Raw genomic sequence first — 16,889 nt, 5'->3', positions numbered from 1 at the left:
TCCTCCACAACCTCTCAGCAGAGACGACAACCAACCGCTGCACGGCTCAGTTTGACCCTATGGCCAGCCAGATAATGGACCCCAATTCTTCTGCTTTGAGTTCCGGACATCTGCTGCTGAATGGGAATTTGAGCCTGTCACCTCATCGCCACAACACCTAAAAGCTAATGGAAAGGTAGAGATGGAAGTCAAAATTGTGAAGAACCTCTGCAGAAAAGCTGTGAGAGGCGAAGAATGCCTGGAAAGCAGGCCTGTAGTGGAGCAATACCCCAACGGAAGGCATAAATAGCAGCCCGGCCCAGCACCTCATGGCACAGCGCTTAAAAGCAGCTCTGCCAGTAGCCAACACTCTCCTAGAGCCCTGTGTGGTGACAGACGTGCTGGAGAAGCTTCAACACAGAACACAGGTGTCTAAGTTCATGTACGACAAATCATCAGGACTTACCTGAGCTCATAGTGGGTGAAGCGGTGCAGATGAAGCCATTACCAGGGGACCGGACTGCCCTCTGGAGACTCGGATCCAGAAAGTTGCACACAGGATCATGCTGACTGCAGGAATGTCCACCAGAGCTGTTTAATGTTCATTTCTCTATTATAAGCCGCCCCCAACAACGTTTGAGAGAATTTGACAGTATATCCAACCGGCCTCACAGCCACAGACCACGTGTAACCACGCCAATGCAGGACCTTCTTCACCTGCAGGATCATCTTAGAACATCCACCCAGATAGATGATGAAACTGAGGAGTATTTCTGTCTGTAATAAAGCCATTTTGTGGAGGAATACTAATACAGATTGGCTGGGCCTGGCTCCTCAGTGGGTGGGCCTATTCCCTCCCAAGCCCACCCATGTCTGTGCCCCTGCCCAGTGATGTGAAATCCATAGATTAAGGGCCTAATGATTTCATTTCAATTGACTGATTTCCTCATATGAACTGTAACTCAGTAAAATCGTTGACATTTTTGCATGTTGCATTTATATTGTTGTTGGTTAGGGCTACCGACAGTATGTTTTATATAATACATGGAAATCTAACTCACCAAATTGCTCATATTAAAGTTGCAAAAATGTTCAGGACAAATATGCAAAACAGGAACCTGTTGTTCCCTTCTCACTGAGACAGTAAGATGGAGGACGTACTCCTATACAGGAGGTAAGAAATGCCTAAAGGTTAGGAATGATGAACAATAATACAAGGCTGTACATGTCTCATGAGCTTAGTTCAACTGTCTAACATCATAACACAAATTATAGCTTCATTGTTTAAACTGTATAGCTATGTTTTAAATATCATGTTGATATCATGGACAGTCAGTTATAACATCCTTAGGTCCAAGGACATCTAATGAATAAACTGAACAGATTGAATAAAACAATATATACCATTTATTTTCACTTCAGTGTCATTTAGTTTTAAAAGTGTGATTGTACAGTTCAGATTCTATAATTATAATGGTGTGTGTGAATCAACAACAAGCGTTTCTTATTACAGATACCATTGGCTACAAAGACATGTCCTCCTGGAACATAACTTATTATCATAGAAAACGTCACAAAATAACTTGTAGTACAAAATAACAAACATACAAATATGAATCAAATACTGACATGTTACATATATGGGAAGTAAGTATTATTTTAAGATTAGCCCTAAAATGCAACCTTTGTCCCAAATACCACCCCATTTCCTACATAGTGCACTACTTTTGACCAGAGCCCTGTGAGCCCTGGTGAAAGGTATTGCACTAAATAGGGAATAGGTTGTCATTTGGGATATGCCAGTGTCTGAGCCCTGCTCTAAGACTGCTTCCTGGCTTGGTGTCTTGGGAGGAACTTCATGGTGTGAGGCTCCCCCTCCTCCTCCACGGGCTGCTGTGATAGGTTGTTGGTCTGTGGGAGGCGATCTAGGGTCAGGCCCTCATGAGGACACACAGAGTACCGTGACAAAAGCGTAACCAGGATGGATTTCATCATCACCATGGCAATGTACTTGCCAACGCAGGATCGAGGACCGGACCCGAAAGGCTGGAAGAAACGATTAGGTATCTGAGAGTGCAAGAGAGAGAGAGAGGGAGAGTGACAGAGAGAAATAAATAAATAAATTAGTAAATATCTTTACAACTCAGGGTGCTGATGAATTTCTCCCTGTGATAGTCTTGATTATTCTCTTACATTTTTCTCAAAGTTGTCCAGACTGAACTCATTGGGCTTGAGGAAGAACTCTGATCTGTGCATGCGTCCCATGTTCAGAATGATGTTTGTCCCCTTTGGCACCCGGTAGCCACTGATGACATCATCAGACAGTGCCCGGCGCATGGTAAAGTCCACCACAGGATGGAACCTTAAGGACTCATTGATGAAGCTCTCTAGGACCCTTAGGTTCTGCAGGTCAGAGTTGTGGAGCTCCCTATCACCTACATTGAGAGAGGAGGGAGATGGACATTCAAACAGCCACTTATTCAATATAGCTACATGAACCCCTAAGTTCTATTGGAAAGTACTGTAGTTGTCTGGGTTTGATGGGTCCTGACCTATAACTAGTAAAAAGAGAAAAGCTGCAGCAGGAGGTTCCTCACCTATAACAGTGTCTATCTCTTCTAGAAGCTGTAGCTCTATGTTAACAGATTGTGAAGGTCTGACCTATTATACATTTGAGTCATTTAACAGACACTCTTATCCAGAACAACTTACAGGAGCAATTAGGATGAAGTACTTCGCTCAAAGACACAAAGACAGAATTGAAGTGTTTATCTCTTCTAATAGCTGTAGCTCTATGTTAACAGATTGTGAAGTGGGGACTCACCTATAGCAGTGTTTATCTCTTCTAAAAGCTGTAGTTCTATGTTAACAGATTGTGAAGTGGGGACGCACCTATAGCAGTGTTTATCTCTTCTAATAGCTGTAGCTCTATGTTAACAGATTGTGAAGTGGGGACTCACCTATAGCAGTGTTTATCTCTTCTAATAGCTGTAGCTCTATGTTAACAGATTGTGAAGTGGGGACTCACCTATAGCAGTGTCTATCTCTTCTAGGAGCTGTAGTTCTATGTTAACAGATTGTGAAGTGGGGACTCACCTATAGCAGTGTCTATCTCTTCTAATAGCTGTAGCTCTATGTTAACAGATTGTGAAGTGGGGACTCACCTATAGCAGTGTCTATCTCTTCTAGGAGCTGTAGTTCTACGTCAGGGTTCTGTTTGAGAAGCAGCAGCATAAAGAACAGACTGATAGACAGAGTGTCTGGAGCTGCTATCACCATCTCCAATACACACTGCCTCACATTCTCAGCTGACAGCTCCCCATGGCTCTGAAACACACAATCACACTTCAGATTAGTTGACTCACTTTGGCTACTCAGGCTGTTATTGTTATACATGTTTTAACATAAGAAAGTGGAAACAACCGGCAGAATAGATTATAATAGTGTGCAGAGGACATGGGCTGGGGTCAGGGCCAGTGTTAGGATCAATTTAATTTCAATTCAGTCAATTCAGGAAGTAAATTGAAATTCTAAAGTTCCATACATGTATATTGACTAATTGAAATGAAATTGAGTTAAGCCTGGGTTTGGGCCTTGCCTAATGCCTAGATCTTTGTCTCAGTGGGCTAAGGCAGTCTTTAAGTTGTGCAGACGACCTGTGCTTGAGTTAGTGTTGGGGATAGGGTAACGGCAAGGTCAGGGACTGACCTGTGCTTGGATTAGTGTTGGGGATAGGGTAACGGCAAGGTCAGGGACTGACCTGTGCTTGGGTTAGTGTTGGGGATAGGGTAACGGCAAGGTCAGGGACTGACCTGTGCTTGGGTTAGTGTTGGGGATAGGGTAACGGCAAGGTCAGGGACTGACCTGTGCTTGGGTTAGTGTTGGGGATAGGATAACGGCAAGGTCAGGGACTGACCTGTGCAAAGATGAGGTCTGCAGTGAAGTTGATGTGGTCCAGTTTGTCAGCTTCCTGTAGACCTCTTCTCTTCTGGTCGACCAGACTCTCTATAGCATCCTGCAGCTCCTGACTGCAACACAACAACAGAGCTATACATTAACACTAATACTTTCAACTTTAATGTATTGCTGTATATATTTAAATAAAACATTATTTAGTAGAATTGTATATGTATATTGTGTATTTGTCATGTGTGAAATGTGCTGTTAAGTGCTCATTGTTGTAATGAAGATGATGGAAGTGGAGAAGCAGGTGCAGATGGAGAGTAATAAAACAATGGAAATGAAACAATACAAAACAGGAGTAGGGTCTTGACATGAAACACAATCAATACTGCCTGGGGAATGAACCTAAGGGAGTGACAGATATAAGGGAGGAATCAGCGAAGTGACGGAGTCCAGGTCTCATGTGGCGAAGTGGGAGCGCCGGAGAGGAGCAGAGGGAGAAGACGTGGAGCGCCGGAGAGGAGCAGAGGGAGAAGACGTGGAGCGCCAGAGAGGAGCAGAGGGAGAGGACGTGGAGCGCCAGAGAGGAGCAGAGGGAGAAGACGTGGAGCGCCAGAGAGGAGCAGAGGGAGAGGACGTGGAGCGCCAGAGAGGAGCAGAGGGAGAAGACGTGGAGCGCCGGAGAGGAGCAGAGGGAGAGGACGTGGAGCGCCGGAGAGGAGCAGAGGGAGAAGACGTGGAGCGCCGGAGAGGAGCAGAGGGAGAAGACGTGGAGCGCCGGAGAGGAGCAGAGGGAGAAGACGTGGAGCGCCGGAGAGGAGCAGAGGGAGAAGACGTGGAGCGCCGGAGAGGAGCAGAGGGAGAAGACGTGGAGCGCCGGAGAGGAGCAGAGGGAGAAGACGTGGAGCACCGGAGAGGAGCAGAGGGAGAAGACGTGGAGCGCCGGAGAGGAGGAGGGAGCAGAGGAGAGGAGCAGACGTGGAGCGCCGGAGAGGAGCAGAGGGAGAAGACGTGGAGCGTGGAGAGGAGCAGAGGGAGAAGACGTGGAGCGCCAGAGAGGAGCAGAGGGAGAAGACGTGGAGCGCCGGAGAGGAGCAGAGGGAGAAGACGTGGAGCGCCGGAGAGGAGCAGAGGGAGAAGACGTGGAGCGCCGGAGAGGAGCAGAGGGAGAAGACGTGGAGCGCTGGAGAGGAGCAGAGGGAGAAGACGTGGAGCTGTATAGTCCAGATAGTCCAGATAGATGCTCTACAGATGGTCATACTATCAACAAACAAATCTGTTGATAAGAAACTTCTAGTTTACGGTTAAGGTTAGGTTTAGAAAAAGGCTTAGATTAGGGTTAGGGTTAAGTTTAGGGTTAGGATAAGGGTTAAGGTCAGGACTAGGGTTAAGTTTAGGGTTAGGATAAGGGTTGAGGTTAGGACTAGGGTTAAGTTTAGGGTTAGGATAAGGGTTGAGGTTAGGACTAGGGTTAAGTTTAGGGTTAGGATAAGGGTTAAGGTTAGGACTAGGGTTAAGTTTAGGGTTTAGGATAAGGGTTAAGGTTAGGACTAGGGTTAAGTTTAGGGTTAGGATAAGGGTTGAGGTTAGGACTAGGGTTAAGTTTAGGGTTAGGATAAGGGTTGAGGTTAGGACTAGGGTTAAGTTTAGGGTTTAGGATAAGGGTTAAGGTTAGGACTAGGGTTAAGTTTAGGGTTTAGGATAAGGGTTAAGGTTAGGACTAGGGTTAAGTTTAGGGCTAGGATAAGGGTTGAGGTTAGGACTAGGGTTAAATTTAGGGTTAGGATAAGGGTTAAGGTTAGGACTAGGGTAAATTTAGGGTTAGGATAAGGGTTAAGGTTAGGACTAGGGTTAAGTTTAGGGCTAGGATAAGGGTTGAGGTTAGGACTAGGGTTAAATTTAGGGTTAGGATAAGGGTTAAGGTTAGGACTAGGGTAAATTTAGGGCTAGGATAAGGGTTAAGGTTAGGACTAGGGTAAATTTAGGGTTAGGATAAGGGTTAAGGTTAAGGTTAGGACTAGGGTTAGGGTTAGTAGATAGTTAGTTGACACGTTACTGATAGTCTCTACCTGGAACCAAAAAGGGTTCTTAAAAGGGTTCTCGTATGGGGACAGCCTCCAGACCCTTTTCGGTTCTAGATCACACCTTTTTTTCTAAGTGTAGCGCATCTACAGATGGACTATCCAAGTGTTACCCTATTCTATATATAATCCTTAAACTGTTAATATTAGATGTTCTGGATGCCTTGGTAATGATGCTAACTGTTTATAACTGTGTGACTTACGCTGCTCTCCTGTGTTTCTGCAGGATCCAGTCCAACTTGAAGTAGATATCTGGTTTGATCAGCACTGTCTGCCACGTGTCAAAGTACTGCTGAATCTTCTGCAGCAGCTCCTTCTCTAATAATATCAAATGAAATGTTATCAAGTGGAATAACTTCCCACTTGAAAAGGAAAGTCATGTTGAGTGCTTACAGAACTGATGTTCAGATATACTGTTCAGGGTCTTGTGGCTTTATGGCTGTGAGTTACCAACTAGAGATAGAAAACCCTGATGACCTGAAGTCAAAATAAGGTTTGCCTAAATGTATTTATCAATGTATATTATGTGCTTATAAAATATACATGTATTATATTATATTGGGTAAAGTATTATTGAGTATAAAAGGCTGTGGCTCACCGTTGAGAGGCACCCCTAGGAACAATCTGTTAGAGATGTCCACTACTGTACACCTTAGTAGAGTCAGGACGTCAACCTGTCCACCCATCAGTCCGTCCAGCCCCTGGAGAGCGTCCATGTGAGTCTGTGTGGACGAGACACACACGTCTACTGTCTTCTGCAGCCCAGGCCCTGTCAGAGCTGGAACACACAGTGGAGATACAGCAGGTTATTACAACATATTGAACGATATCCTGGGAAGATATTGCCACTAACAGACTGGACAATGGACTCCTTTGTTTTTCTAACTTCTCTATTAGTTTGTGTATATGAGAATACAGCAACCTTCTCCTAATGGTTTACCATTTAACATCTAGAATCAGTTATTATGATCAATTAAGTAGTGGTATTTTAATGCCATGCTTATCTTTCTCATTTGAGTAAGTCATTGTGTAATTGGTCACCTTTAGTGAAGTAGGTGCGGGTCTTCTTCCATAGAGCCATGTTGCTGTTGAAAATGATGCCTCTCTCATCCATGCCAATACAGCTCAGACCCTGTTTACTGCCGAACCGAGAGGTGTAACACCCCTGTCTCAGAACATGATGCACTGCAGAGGAACTGTACAGAGAGGGTGGGTACACTGGTATTCACTCTCCGAAGTCTACAAGTCTATGTCAGTAAGTCTAAATGTGTATTATAACATATGTCATCTAGGCTACAAGTAATCTACAAGTGCTTTTGTGAAATGAAATTCAAACATCTTAATTAAGATATTTAAATTGATTAATGATTGATTGACTGACCGACTGTCTGCCTGACTGCTACTGACTGGCTGATTGACTGCCTGCTACTGACTGCCTGATTGACTGCGTGACTGACTGCCTGACTGACTGACTGCCTGACTGACTGCCTGACTGACTGTCTGACTGACTGCCTGACTGACTGTCTGACTGACTGTCTGGTACTGACTGCCTGGTACTGACTGCCTGACTGACTGCCTGACTGACTGCCTGACTGACTGCCTGACTGACTGTCTGACTGACTGTCTGACTGACTGCCTGGTACTGACTGCCTGATTGAGTGCCTGACTGACTGCCTGACTGACTGACTGTCTGACTGACTGCCTGACTGACTGCCTGGTACTGACTGCCTGATTGACTGCCTGACTGACTGCCTGACTGACTGTCTGACTGACTGCCTGGTACTGACTGCCTGATTGACTGCCTGACTGACTGCCTGACTGACCTGACTGACTGTCTGACTGACTGACTGACTGCCTGGTACTGACTGCCTGATTGAGTGCCTGACTGACTGCCTGACTGACTGACTGTCTGTCTGACTGACTGCCTGACTGACTGCCTGGTACTGACTGCCTGATTGAGTGCCTGACTGACTGACTGCCTGACTGACTGTCTGACTGACTGCCTGACTGACTGCCTGGTACTGACTGCCTGATTGACTGCCTGACTGACTGCCTGACTGACTGTCTGACTGACTGTCTGACTGACTGCCTGGTACTGACTGCCTGATTGAGTGCCTGACTGACTGCCTGGTACTGACTGCCTGACTGACTGCCTGACTGACTGCCTGACTGACTGTCTGACTGACTGTCTGACTGACTGTCTGACTGACTGCCTGGTACTGACTGCCTGACTGACTGCCTGACTGACTGTCTGACTGACTGTCTGACTGACTGTCTGACTGACTGCCTGGTACTGACTGTCTGACTGACTGTCTGACTGACTGCCTGGTACTGACTGTCTGACTGACTGCCTGCTACTGACCTGCTGAGTATGAGTGTCTCCTCTCCGTTGATCCAGACCCTGACGATGTCTCCATATTTACTGTTGTAATAGTTACTGGCAGTGCCAATACCTGTACATAGAACATGTATTTAATAAATTATTCCCATATACTATTTGTTATTGTAGCAGATTATAATGTATTGTATTTCATGTTGTAGTAGTTACCTGTCCATATAAACCTGAGGTATGAGAGGAGAGGACCCACACCCAGGCAGAAAAAAGGACCTGTCATAGCCAAGAGAGAGAAAGAGAGAGAGAGGATAACAGGAGAGAAAGAGAGAGAGAGGGAGAGTGGTCACATAAAATAACCTAACATAGCAGGGCGTTGCATAGCATAACATGGCATAGTATACATAACATTACATAGAATAGCATAGCATAACACTACATAGTGTTACATATCAATACAATACATAAGTTCACATAACATCACAAATATGATATGTTATTAGTTTATTAAGGAGACAGCTGATGAAACCAGCCAATATAACAGACACAACATAGTAATGCAGTAGTACATAGCAGGACAGCAGCCAATACTCTGTGGTCAGACGAGGGACAGGACTCAATCTGCGGCGCATTGTAGAGCGCTGTCCACAATGCACCTTTCAAAGGCAATGTTCCTGCATTCACAAAGAATCACACACGCAGCTAAACACAAAACATCTCATCCTGTACCAGCTTTAACACACAGAACAGCAAAGTTGGTGAATAAATGAAGATGTCCCACTCAGGCTGTTTACCATTCAATGCTTTTTTCACAGTTCCGGGCTCTCCCGTAGGCACCAATGCATTAGCAGCTGAGTCTGCTCATTGTCTGCATATGAACCAGAAAAACATGAGGGAGTGGGATCTCACATCCTCTTCCGTCTCTGAGCATAGAGGAAGATATCATGTGGATTGAGATAAGATCCCTGCATAGACTTGGACCAACAGTCCTGCTCTGGATGCAACATGCTACATAGAATCACTTTAGCCCAAAATAAGATAATGAACTGTAGCTGGAAAAATTACACTGTTGTAATTCAACTTGTTTTTATTATATAAGAATGATAACTAGCAGACTATTGTAACTGACCTGGTAAGGAGCTGTTGTTACTGTATTGTGACTGACCTGGGACAGAGTTGTTGTCGGTGTGATGCCAGGCAGCCAGCAGCAGACAGAGGAGCAGGAGGAGGGACCCCGTTGCCAGGGAGATGCCCTCTGACCTGGTGGCTGTGGCGTTCCGTGACTCGGACACCAACAGGTCGGCTATGACGGTGTCCAAGCACACCGCCGTCATCACACGTCCACACACAGGCGACAACAGATCCATCACACACACATGGTAGAAACACTGACGCAATGACACACACACACTCCACGACCAGCTGCTGAACTGACGAAACTCTGTTGCTTCCGAGGTGATGAAAATGGTCAATCTCTCAAACGGACGGATGCGATACACTCTGAAACTGAAGCCCAGACTCTCTGCTCCCGGCTTCTCCTGATGGTCTGAGTTCTTGATCAACTCTCACTGGTTCTCTTATAGTCAGCCATGCCTGGTTACACGCCAGGTCAGGGTAAAGCAAAAGTCAAAACAAAAAGGGAGATTTTAAACAATTTCTGTGTAACCTTGTATCTTAGATCCCGCCATCTCATAAGACCTTGAGTAGGTAGATGGTGGTCCGGTTTCATAGCATGAGCACATGTTGTGAGAGGAGTGTTCCACAGTCACGACATTACAGACCCCTGACCTCTGTTAGTGCAGCTGGGGTCTCACAACTCTCATTCCTCAAACATCAAAGAGAGAACGAGAGGACAGAGGTTTGGAGGGAGGAGAGGAGGGAGGTGAGAAAGGAAGAGAGGAGGGAGATGAGGAGAGAGGAGAGGTGAGAGGAGGGAGTAGATGAGGGGAGAGGAGAGGAGAGAGGTAAGGTGAGGAGGGGAGGAGAATCTGAAGAGGGAAGTTTTGTGTTATGGCAGTGTTATCTCTACTTGCTTTCATGCAGTCCTCCATCACTGCAGTCTATCTCTCTCAGTCCCCCACCTCAACATGACATTAAATAGTTTTCTCTGTGATGTGTCACTGAAAGGCTAGACTTGTATCTGAGAGAGAGAGAGAGAGAGAGAGAGAGAGAGAGAGAGAGAGAGAGAGAGAGAGAGAAAGAGAGAGAGAGAGAAAGAGAGAGAGAGAGAGAAAGAACGAGAGAGAGAGAGAAAGAGAGAGAGAGAGAGAGAGAGAGAGAAGAGAGAGAGAGAGAGAGAAAGAGAGAGAGAGAGAGAGAGAGAGAGAGAGAGAGAGAGAGAGAGAGAGAGAGAGAGAGAGAGAGAGACGGAGAGACGGAGAGACGGAGAGAGGGAGAGAGAGAGAGAGAGAGAGAGAGAGAGAGAGAGAGAGAGAGAGAGAGAGAGAGAGAGAGAGAGAGAGAGAGAGAGAGAGAGAGAGAGAGAGAGAGAGAAAGAGAGAGAGATGCAGAGATGCACCTTGGTTGGAGTGCGGTAGTGAGTCTTGATCATGGCTGATTTCAAATCCCTGAGAAGCAACAGCAGATAAGGCAAGATATCTGAATCTGCCCAGGACTTGTTATGATCCTTTTGCTCTACTTAAAAATATATAATAACTTCATCTTGGTGCACTTGATTACACACTTTTTAAACAATTCAGGCTAAATGGTGAACCTACACAAACCTGTATTTATACTGTATATGTGCGTGTTCATGTGTGCTCCTTTGCATTTGTCTCTATGGACGTGCACACAATGATACTTACTAATTGAGAAGAACAAACATTGAGTTGAAGAAAGATAAAGTCCGTCAGCTAATAGTGATTGGCAGTATGACCCTCTCACCAGCAGTACCACTTCTGGCCAGTAGGAGGAGAAGCAGAGCTGTACTCTTAGGATGTCATTAAACAATAGGGAAAATAATTTAGTTCTGTCAAAACCAGAGCACTGCCAGACCATTGTGATGATTCATATGACATTATGACAATCATCAAATATGTTGTGGAGGTACAAACAAATTCCAACGACCACCAAAGAGCCGAAACAGCCGTGTGTTTGTGTACATTTGTATGTGTGTATGTGTGAATGCATTGATGTGTGTCTGTTCTGGTCTATGAACCTGTATCTTTAGGCATCCTACTCCCGTATGCAGGGCCCAATGTTGTCCCTGGTCAGGTCATGGGGTCAGGAGAAGAATCCCCTGGCCCAGGTCACATACTCATAGTTTTAAACTCATCGAAGATCTTCTCATCCTTCTCAGTCTAATCTATAACACAAAGGCCCGTTCTGTTCCCCCTGAGGCATCTGTGCCATTCTACCAGCAGTATAAAGGACTCTGGGAATTCACTCACCTCCCACTGGGCCTGGAGAATGTGCCTTGTTCTAACAGTCCTCTGTCTGTGTTCTGCGTTCTGACGGAGAGACAGCCTTGATTCAAGTGAATTCCATTCAAGGGCTTTTATTGGCATGGGAAACGTGTGTTTACATTGTCAAAACAAGTGAAATAGACAATAAAGAAATGTGAAGTCAACATTCAGAAATGAACAGTAAACATTACACTTACAAAAGTTTCAAAGGAATAGAGACATTTCAAATGTCATATTACTGGCAATATACAGTGTTGTAACAATGTGCAAATAGTTAAAGTAGAAACATAAAAAGAAATGATCATACATTTGGGTTGTATGTATTCTGATTGTTGACTTCACGTTTGTTTATTGTCTATTTGACTTGTTTTGGCAATGTAAACATATGTTTCCCATGCCAGTAGCCCCTTGAATTGAAATGTTCTTCACTGTTTGCCCTTTTCTTGTGGCAACATGTCACAAATATTGCTGTGGAGATGTCACACTGTGGCACTAGATAGATATGGGAGTTTATCAAAATTGGGTTTGTTTTGAAATTCTTTATGGGTCTGTGTAATCTAACATGGTCATACATTTGGCAGGAGGTTCGGAAGCATTCAGTTTCCACCTCATTTTGTGGGCAGTGTGCACATAGCCTGTTTTCTCTTGAGAGCCATGTCTGTCTACGGCGGCCTTTCTCAATAGCAAGGCTATGCTCACTGAGTCTGTACATAGTCAAAGCTTTCCTTAAGTTTGGGTCAGTAACAGTGGTCAGGTATTCTGCCACTGTGTATTCTCTGTTTAAGGCCAAATAGCATTCTAGTTCGCACAGTTTTTTGGTTAATTCTTTCCAATGTGTCAAGTAATTATCTTTTTGCTTTCTCATGATTTGGTTGGGTCTAACTGTGTTGCTGTCCTGGGGCTCTGTGGGGTCTGTTTGTGCTTGTGAACAGAGCCCCAGGACCAGCTTGCTTAGGGGACTCTTCTCCAGGTTCATCTCATGGCTTTGTTATGGAAGGTTTGGGAGTCACTTCCTTTCAGGTGGTTGGAGAATTGAACAGCTCTTTTCAGGATTTTGGATGATAAGAGGGTATCGTCCTAATTCTGCTCTGCATGCATTATTTGGTGTTTTACATTGTATACATGGGATGATTTTCCAATTTTGTGAATTATTGAGTGGTAAACAGACCCCAGACCACAGAACCATAAAGGGCAATGGGTTATATAACTGATTCATTGATTTTTCTGACCAGATCCTATTTGGGATGTTGAATTGGTCCTTCTTGCCTTGACACCACTGACTATTTGATGGTTAAAACCATGGATTCTTTGGCATTTGATATTGGAGCAACTGTCTTTGTGTCTGTGTCTGTAGGTACATGCATATGGCTCATTTCTGTGTGTGTGTGTGTGTGTGTGTGTGTGTGTGTGTGTGTGTGTGTGTGTGTGTGTGTGTGTGTGTGTGTGTGTGTGTGTGTGTGTGTGTGTGTGTGTGTGTGTGTGTGTGTGTGTGTGTGTGTGTGTGTGTGTGTGTGTGTGTGTGTGTGTGTGTGTGTGTATATCATCGTCTCCCTGTCCCCCTTATATCAGTGTAAGCCTGTATTGTTGTTCCCATTAGGGTTCCCACTCTTAAAGCCAGTGACTGAAATTCTTTATCAAAATATGGAAAACATGTTAACGTAACCTTTCTCTCTCATCTTTGTCCTTAGAGAGTTGACCATCTATGCTCAATCCAGTCTGTCCTTAGGGAGTTGACTATCTCTGCTCAAGCCAGTCTTTGTCCTTAGGGAGTTGACTATCTCTGGTCAATCCAGCCTTTGTCATTAGGGAGTTGACTATCTCTGGTCAATCCAGTCTGTCCTTAGGGAGTTGACTATCTCTGCTCAATCCAGTCTCTGTCATTAGGGAGTTGACTGTCTCTGGTCAATCCAGTCTTTGTCATTAGGGAGTTGACTGTCTCTGGTCAATCCAGTCTTTGTCATTAGGGAGTTGACTGTCTCTGGTCAATCCAGTCTTTGTCATTAGGGAGTTGACTGTCTCTGGTCAATCCAGTCTTTGTCATTAGGGAGTTGACTGTCTCTGGTCAATCCAGTCTTTGTCATTAGGGAGTTGACTATCTCTGCTCAATCCAGTCTCTGTCATTAGGGAGTTGACTGTCTCTGGTCAATCCAGTCTTTGTCATTAGGGAGTTGACTGTCTCTGGTCAATCCAGTCTCTGTCATTAGGGAGTTGACTGTCTCTGGTCAATCCAGTCTTTGTCATTAGGGAGTTGACTGTCTCTGGTCAATCCAGTCTTTGTCATTAGGGAGTTGACTGTCTCTGGTCAATCCAGTCTTTGTCATTAGGGAGTTGACTGTCTCTGGTCAATCCAGTCTTTGTCATTAGGGAGTTGACTGTCTCTGGTCAATCCAGTCTTTGTCATTAGGGAGTTGACTGTCTCTGGTCAATCCAGTCTTTGTCATTAGGGAGTTGACTATCTCTGGTCAATCCAGTCTTAGTCGTTAGGCAGTTGACTATCTCTGCATATTTTTGTCAGGGTTTGTGAATTGAATAGGACTGGTCGGATGAAGACGAGATTATTCTGAGAACAGACCTGGCTTTGAAACAGGAAAATATAATTCCCATGCTCAGAGACTTGTATATATTCTCCTGTGTTCCAAAATAGAAATATCTACAACATGTAGACATGCTGAACTGCTAGATGTAAAATCATATGTTGGGTTGGATGTGGCTTTTTACGTTAAATGAGAGCTGTATTCATTGGATACTTCTGTTGATTGTGTCCATTGACTACAGACCTCTGAACAGAGTCCCTGTTGCCCACCCCTAACCTTTCACTCATAACCTTTGAACCCTAACCTTTTACCGCGTCACTCACTGTCTGTTCTGGGGGTTTGCAAAAAATGCAGAAAAGGGGGATTCTCCACTGTTGAGAGAGAGAAAGAGAGAGAGAGAGAGACTTTGGCAAAGTCTGGAATGAGAGTCACTTTGCCCACTCACTCCTCTGCAGTTAGGTCACAATGTGATTTGTTCCCAAGTGTTCCCATTCTGTCCTGTTCATCAACTTTAACCCAGGGGTTGGAGGGGAAAGGAGATGGGGTATTTTGGACTATGCCGAAGGAAAGGCGACTAGGAAAAGAGTGTTCTGATGAAGCAAAGGAGGTAAGGAAAGGAGGGTTCTGATTAAGTAAAGGAGATGAAGAAGAAGGGTTCTGGTGAAGGAAATGAGGTGAGAAAGGAGGCAGGGAAAGGAGGGTAGTGAAGGCTATCAGGACACAGCAGGTCAATAGACAGCTGGTCGTTATGAACATACTGCCAAGCCAGCTGGGAAGACATCTGCACTGGTGGAGTCGGAGGAGGAGAGGAGAGGAACGTTCTCACAGCCACTGCCAATGGAAGAGAGAGAGAAAAGACAAAGACAGAGAGAGTAGAGGAAAACAGAATAGTAAAAGAGAGAGAGAATATAGTGGTTGGATAGAGTGGGTTGCAGAGGAACTGTCAATCCATTTGGATATACACCGTATATCTGACAGAACCTTTTTTTATCTGTTTCCTCTCTATCCTTGACCTTTTAACGGTATCAGCATCCCGTTGCTGTTCTATCAGTATAAACTAGAGCTCAGTAGAGCAAGTGGCTGTTGGTTAAAGGAGGGTGTGAGTAGTGACGTCTCCCTGGGTGCATACCATATAGCACCCTATTCACTATTTAGCACATTATGGGCCCTGGTCAAAAGTAGTGCACTTTTGTATGTGCATTGGGAAAGTATTCAAACCCCTTGACTTTTTCCACAATGTGCTACTTTACAGCCTTGTTCTAAAATGATTCATCATTAAGCTCGAGGCCCTGGGTATGAACCCCGCCCTGTGCAATTGGGTCCTGGACTTCCTGACGGGCTGCCCCCAGGTGGTGAAGGTAGGAAACAGCATCTCCACTTCGCTGATCCTCAACACTGGGGCCCCACAAAGGTGCGTGCTCAGCCCCCGCTGTACTCCCTGTTCACCCATGACTCCGTGGCCATGCCCCCCCATCCACATTGACTGGACAGTAGTAGAGAAGGTAGAAAGTTTTAAGTTCCTCGGCGTACACATCACGGACAGACTGAAATGGTCCAGCCACACAGACAGTGTGGTGAAGAAGGCGCAACAGACATTTCTCATCCACATATTTATATATTCTTATTCCATTCCTTTACTTAGATTTGTGTGTATTAGGGAGTTGTTGTGAAATTGTTATATATTACTTGTTAGATATTGCTGCACTGTCGGAACTAGAAGCACAAGCATTTCGCTACGCTCACAATAACATCTGGTAAACACGTGTGTGACCAATAACATTTGATTTGATTTGGTTTGATTTACAGCCCACTTGGAGTTTGCCAAAAGCACCTAAAGGACTCTCAGAACATGAAAACAAGATTCTCTGGTCTGATGAAACCAAGATTGAACTCTTTGGCCAGAATGCCAAGCATCACATCTGGAGTAAACCTTGCACCATCCCTACGGTGAAGCATGGTGGTGGCAGTGGTGGCAGAATTTTGCTGTGGGGATGTTTTTTAGCGTCAGGGACTGGGACACTAGTCAGGACCGAGGGAAAGATGAATGGACCAAAGTGTAGAGAGATCCTTGATGAAAACCTACTCCAGAGAGCTCAGGATCCCTGTCTGAGGCGAAGGTTCACCTTCCAACAGGACAGCGACCCTAAGCATGCAAGACAATGCAGGAGTGGCTTCGGAACAAGTCTCTGAATGTCCTTGAGTGGTCCAGCCAGAGCCCGGACGTGAACCCGATCGAACATCTCTGGAGAAACCTGAACAGCAACGCTCCCCATCCAACCTGATAGAGATTGAGAGTATCTGCAGAGACGAATGGGAGAAACTCCCTAAATACAGGTGTGCAAAGCTTCTAGCGTCATACCCAATAAGACTTGAGGCTGTAATCGCTGCCGAAGGTGCTTCAACAAAGTACTGAGTAAAGGGTCTGAATACTTATGCAAATGTAATATTTAAGTTTTCAATTTTTTATAAAAACATTTTAAAAACAATTTTAGAATAAGGCTGTAACATAATAAAATGTGTAAAATGTCAAGAGGTCCGAATACTTTCCAGAAAGCAAACAGTTGGGAAGCAGTGAATCTCCCAGGGTGTGATCACTCTGTAAGGGGGACAGAGGTTGAACCCAGAGCTGGTTGTCTGCGAGGAGGTGTGTGTGTGT

The 16,889-nt window shown here is 45.0% G+C and overlaps 1 protein-coding gene across 1 annotated transcript; it reads right to left on the bottom strand.

The window, feature by feature from the left end:
- Positions 1–1,642: 1,642 nt before the first annotated feature.
- On the bottom strand, positions 1,643–9,820 carry LOC135556627 (aromatase). Its single transcript, XM_064989982.1, has 10 exons — positions 9,461–9,820; positions 8,512–8,571; positions 8,326–8,416; positions 7,005–7,159; positions 6,562–6,741; positions 6,167–6,281; positions 3,896–4,007; positions 3,144–3,306; positions 2,173–2,414; positions 1,643–2,046 (listed from the first exon to the last, which is right to left on the bottom strand). Exons 1-10 carry the CDS (start codon positions 9,660–9,662, stop codon positions 1,798–1,800), a joined length of 1,569 nt encoding a protein of 522 aa, XP_064846054.1. The 5' UTR covers positions 9,663–9,820; the 3' UTR covers positions 1,643–1,797.
- Positions 9,821–16,889: the final 7,069 nt, after the last annotated feature.

This window comes from Oncorhynchus masou, chromosome 2, assembly GCF_036934945.1.
Source record: "Oncorhynchus masou masou isolate Uvic2021 chromosome 2, UVic_Omas_1.1, whole genome shotgun sequence".
NCBI lineage: Eukaryota > Metazoa > Chordata > Actinopteri > Salmoniformes > Salmonidae > Oncorhynchus > Oncorhynchus masou.
The sequence above is the reverse complement of the archived record's forward strand: the minus strand, read 5'-3'. Positions and strand labels throughout refer to the sequence as shown.